This window comes from Cariama cristata, unplaced genomic scaffold, assembly GCF_000690535.1.
Source record: "Cariama cristata isolate BGI_N322 unplaced genomic scaffold, ASM69053v1 scaffold20677, whole genome shotgun sequence".
Taxonomy (NCBI): Eukaryota; Metazoa; Chordata; class Aves; order Cariamiformes; family Cariamidae; genus Cariama; species Cariama cristata.
In genome coordinates, this window is record NW_009627325.1 from 1,930 (window position 1) to 7,621 (window position 5,692).

At 35.5% G+C, this 5,692-nt stretch overlaps 1 protein-coding gene across 1 annotated transcript in view; it reads right to left on the bottom strand.

Moving 5' to 3' along the window:
• Positions 1-2,899: 2,899 nt before the first annotated feature.
• The window catches only part of RPF1 (ribosome production factor 1 homolog (S. cerevisiae)), a gene marked incomplete at its 5' end in the record, with an annotated part of 4,293 nt that continues 1,500 nt past the window's right edge, over positions 2,900-5,692 (bottom strand). Inside the window, 4 exons of the mRNA XM_009704415.1 lie at positions 2,900-2,941; positions 3,798-3,924; positions 4,008-4,186; positions 5,078-5,160. Of these exons, the coding sequence (XP_009702717.1) occupies positions 2,900-2,941; positions 3,798-3,924; positions 4,008-4,186; positions 5,078-5,160 (431 nt within the window). The remainder of the gene's footprint in view (positions 2,942-3,797; positions 3,925-4,007; positions 4,187-5,077; positions 5,161-5,692) is intronic.

The following is a 5,692-nucleotide window of genomic DNA, read 5'->3' on the forward strand; positions in this document are numbered from 1 at the left end:
AGTCTTAACCTTGAAGAATTCTGGTTTTGTAGCTGACTTACATCATCCAAAGAATTGTAGTTTGCCTAAATAACACAACTTACATCTAGCAGCTTTATAGAAGGGTGACCACAGTCAGACTGAGTTGGTAAAATTGTTCTTTAAAATTGTTCTTCCCTCAAGCAGCCTGAAGAAAGCTTCCAAAAAGTTTGTGTATGAACAAGGTGGTTCATACTAGTAAAGACCAGAGTAGTAACAGTATAGAGGTTGATGTTTAACTATTTAACAAACAAAAACACTTTTGCCATTGTTTTGAGCAATGAATTACAGCAGTGTAACTGAAATGTGTTTTAGAGTTCGTGTAGCTTTTAAAGTTATTTCTATTGTGAATATTATCAACTATTCTTATTTAAAAGATACTAGTCTTGGACACTGACTTGTGTTCACACTACTGTAGCTTCAGCTTTAAGCAGTAATTCAAGGAAGAAATCAGATCATCTGCAAGCATTATAGAGTGATAACCTATAAAAAGCCAAATAAACTGTACTTTAACCAGTGACACATACTGTGTTCCCCACTGAGGTTTGCCAAGGTCTAGTAATTCCTGGGTGTGGATGTCAGGAAGTAACATTTCCTCTCACACACCTGTTTGCATATATAGGGCATAAAAGGCTGAACATTTTATTTCTCAATTACAGCCCTTAACACCCCCCTTTCTGATTTTGGAATGGAGCACTTGTTTCTGCTGATGTTACAGGCAAAAGTCATTAGAACAGCAGTTTTAGTTGCGCTACCTATATGGAAAATTTCTTTCCTTCACTATCTCTTGCAAGCACTTCCTCAAAATAGGCAATTTCTTAGTTGTAATCCTGGTGTTTTCACGATGAGCCAATAGAGTTCATGTTTGCACAGTCAGCACCACCTCTGTGGAGTGAAGAGGAAGTGTAATCTGTTAGTTACACAGACTCCCCCTGCTTTTCAGAGGCAAAGTAGATGGTATTTTTGTAGGCACCAAGTGACCAGGAACAACTTTTTCTGTCCTTCAGCATAGCAGTTTGGCTGCCAGGAAACACTAAGCTTCAGTTCTTTTCTAACAGCTTTGATTAACTTCTTGTACTCTTGGGGATAGCTTCATGGTTTTAAAGGTTTATTTTATAAACTAACAGTTTTATAAAACAGCTGTGGAAAAAGAGGGTTTTTTTCTAAATAGCTATCCATGGCATACTCTGAAGGTACATGTTCTTAGACATAGAGTTGCTTCATTTGGCGTTGACACTTTTCTAACTACATTTTTGTTTCATTTTTCAGATCTTTTAGCATCTTTTCCTAGCTGCTGATGTGTGTATGGGCAGAGTGCCTCAAGGAGTGGCCTGGTTTGAAGTCTGTACAAAAGCTTAGCTTTAATGTGCCAAATCTAACTGTAAAACTGCTACTGTCGTCAAACCTCTTACCATCTACCTCTCCAAATGAACTATATGCTAGTTACAATACTTCTGTTTCATAAGGGAATCAGTTTTATATGCCAAGCAAAAAATAAAAGTGTCTTGACTTAGTCTGGTTCTTGAATTACTGTAACAAGTTGATTAACTCTGGATATGTTGACACCTCACTGGTTACTGCATCACTGCAGCAGCTAGAGAGCACATACAGGAGTCTACCTTTAAATATTCCATGCTGCTGCAAGTTTGCCTGGGGTTTATAGTCTTACAGAACAATGAGGCTTCATCAGTACTATACTTAGAAGCATAACAACAGAAAAACAATTTTTGGCTGTTAGTTTATAATTCAGCTATACAGCTATCCTGTATCATAGACATCAAATAAAGACAAAAGAGTAACTTAATTATTCTTATCTTAAAGAGTAATTCTACGCTAGTAGATTACTTACTCTATGAGCCATCTTACTCTTTAGGTGAATATGAAAAAGTACTTATTATATCTGCATATGGAAAGAAAGTAATTCAAAGAAAACTTAGCTTTTTTAGCTGCCAGTGAATGTGCTAACTTAAGGCAGAACAGTAGTTTATTCTGCAGGTAGTACCAACTCAAGTATAGCTATGAGGCTGAAAAAGTGTTTTTAAGATTTTAATGGGGAAAAGCTCTGCTCAGAGACCTTACATGTTCAACTGAGCAGCATTTTTAGATGAGACAGCTTTATGTACTTCTGCAAGCTGGCCTTATGCATTCTTTCCCATTGATGTTTATTTGTTTTTATATACAAGAACATCGACTGCTTTGGGTATATCTCATCTAAATATGACATTTACAGAAGAGATACCTGTAGGAGTCAAGCATATCATTTTTGTAACTTCAGCAACATGGCTATTTTATGCAAGATGTTAATGAAATAAAATACCACAGGCTTCCTGGATTGCATAGAGCCCTTCTCAATGTTCTCTAAACAGGAGACCATTTTTGGAAAACTATCACCATATTGTCAGGGGATGGCATACTGTAAGTTAGAAAGAGGTTTAAAATATTTACCTCTTACCTGATTAATGGAAGATGGCTGGGATTAGCTGCTTAACAGAAAAAAAGCTGTGCAACTAGAAATACTTTATTTTGAGAATATCTTTAATCAAAATATTTACTGTCTTTGATACTGCAAAGTGCAGTTTATTTCTACAGCACAGCAGCAGTCATGGCAGATCTTCAGTGATAGCTAAATTACAGGCTGCTCTGACATTGCCATAGTTTTTCCTATTGTACTGGAAGAAGAGTCACTGTCCTTGTCATGTTGGATTTAGCTGCAAACAAGTGAAGAAAGATGCATCCTACTTGATCTGCTCCTGTAGAAAATTTTAATGTTTGCAGTTTGTCTTTCTGCAGACAGATACTGTTCAGTATCAGGAGTCTGAGATAATCCATAGTTCAAAGCAGTTGTATTTCTGGTCACCAACCACTGGCAGGTGGCTGTCCCTTATAAGTGAAATTTTCTTCTACTTGTGTCCATTTCTCGGCGCTGAAATTTAAAAGAAAAGTTATTAACCAGCAAATTCATGCAACAGGATACAAACAAGGATGACCACTCCAGTTTATAGTACAGTAGACAGTGAAATGTGTCAGTTAGTGTAGTTGAGTATTTATAGTCAGCTTTTCAAGACTAACAAGGGAGAAGAATTAGAGATTAGTGATTTAGAACCAGAGAACATGTAGCAGTTCTCTGTCTACTGACAGCAGACAAAGTGTCTTTAAAACAAACAAGATTATCCATTTCATGGACTACACGACAAGTATTAGAATTTTCCTTCCAGTATAGCTTGGATACTCACTTCGAAGTTTTGCCAATCAACTGCAATGCCACAGTAAAAATGAATGGAAAAGTAATTTATCATTGCCTAGAGTACTACTTCCATTTCACTTAAAGATATGCAGAGGTCAGTGTTACTTTCCATTCACTATTAAGAAGTGACACTTATGCAAATAGCTTAATCATTTTTACATTATGGTTCTCCCACTCACCTTGCACAAAAATTGCTCTAGTCAAGTATACGAGGCTTCCAATAATAGCTTATACCAGGGGAGCATTTTTCACATTTGCTTATATCTGCATATGTTAAAGAAATTGCATTCTGCAAATAAGTAGTCATGGTATATTGATATTCATCACCCTTGCTATTTTTATTTTTGACTTGCAATATAGCACAATGCTTCTACTTTGCATATTTCTCCAAATATACCTCTAAATATTTCAGTTCAACACTTCGGTATTGAGAACTGCATTTGTACTGCTTTTTTAGGCTAAGAGTTGTGGTTACCTTTCATGTCAGATTTAGTCTCCCTTCCCAAGCGGGACTATTACTATTACTTAGACATACCTTATGAATCCATTCATATTCTCCAAATTTGGAATCAAAGGTTCCTTTTTGAAGAGACCTCAGCTTTAATGTAAAACGTGGCCCAAGTTCTTGAATTCCCACTTTCTTTTCACTCTTGAAGATATATCTTGGGGAAATAAAAAAAAATAGATTAGGAAGTAAGTTACAAGAACATTCTGTCTCATTTATGAGTTTTGTGGAAAAAGTCACCTGTGGAATCTGAAAAAGATGTAGTCTCGCTGATTGTGAAATGTAGCTACTTGTCGTCCAATGAACTGAGGATCGTGTGGGAAGAGAGAAGCAAACATGCGACCGATAGAATGGCCAAGTCGTGTTGTAAAATTATTCAGGATTACTTCAGGTACGTGTTCTGTGGGCTCTAAAATTCGCTGAAATGAAAGTAATAAATAAGAATGGAAAGAATAGATCAAATGCAAAAGGATTTTAGTATATTATCGAAGAATTTGAAATAAAATAGAGGGAAGACAACCAGGGCCAACTTCTTGTAACAGGGCTGATAACACACCCTAATAATTTTTTCAAACACAACCTAAGTTTGTGTACAAGTAAAGGAGCAGCTGGTAACATAAGGATCTTTGGTTCAACAATATAAAATGAATGAAAAAGCACAAATAGTTTTACATTTCCTCTCTCCTGCACTAATTTCCATTCCTGGCAGCACGAATAATGCAGTCTACCTATCACAGGAGTCTTCTCTCTGTACTAACACCAACTAAGAGAATATGGGACTAAGAGTATATGGGATTCTTCTTTAATAAGAACAGATGAAGTTTAAAAATTAATTACTTCAAAAGAGAAAAACACATTTTACTGCAAATTACTTAGGGCTATGTAAGCAATACTACAGAAGAGGTGACAGGGCTGTAAGAATAAGAAAAACTAGGTTTATTCAAGACTAGGAACTACATCTATTGAAATCTTTTATACTGCTAATTTTTATATGCCCTATTGTGTGTATACTGTACAGTGGGTATTCCCTATTGATGTAGGTTATCAGCTGCTATTTATTGGCACGACTATAAAAATACTTGGCAGACAGTTAAAGAAATTCAGCAAATAACTATGAAAATGGAAATATGCTGCTTATGGAAGTAGAAAATACCAGTCCTTGGCCTCCTGTTAGCTTACAAAAAAAACACTTTTATGAGATCAGCTGAATCGTACAAAAGTGCAGCCAGTTTTGACAGTTCAAGTAGACTGAATGTATTTATCATTAAACAACAGACTCCCCATTTTTTCTAATTTTGTTGGAATCTCACCTTTATTTCTTTACGCAAACGGACACTACTCATTCTAAAATGAGCAGTGGGACCATCAGGCAGATGACTTAAAACAAGACCATCTGTTCACCAAGTTAAAAAAAAAAAAAGGTTGGTAAAATTCAACATGTAATTTACAGACGGACGTTTTCTGCGAAATGCAATATTACATTAGAGTATTATATCCATAATCTATGCCTGATTATCTATGCCTGATATACAAGCTTTCATTATATGTTTGAACATACATTCATAAACTAGTTAACTAGTGTTCTGAAGCATGTCCATTACATTTTGTTTCAATAGCTAACAGGAGTGATCTTCTATAGCTTTCTCACTTTATTAATTAGTAATGTTTTATCTAGTCAGCAAAATTAAATGGAACTTCCTGGTCAGAAAAACTTGTTAATTAATCAAATTGTTAAGTTTACTGAAATAATAATAATGCTTATCCATGCATTACAAACTAAAAAAAGCCAACACACTTTCTTTAATAATTCCAAATTCCATTAGCCATCAGATATTCAAGTTGGCACAGTGATTTTTAACTCTGTAGTTACCCTGTAAGCTGCACAGTGAAAAATCCAGAATAAAGTAGACCTTTGATGCACACTA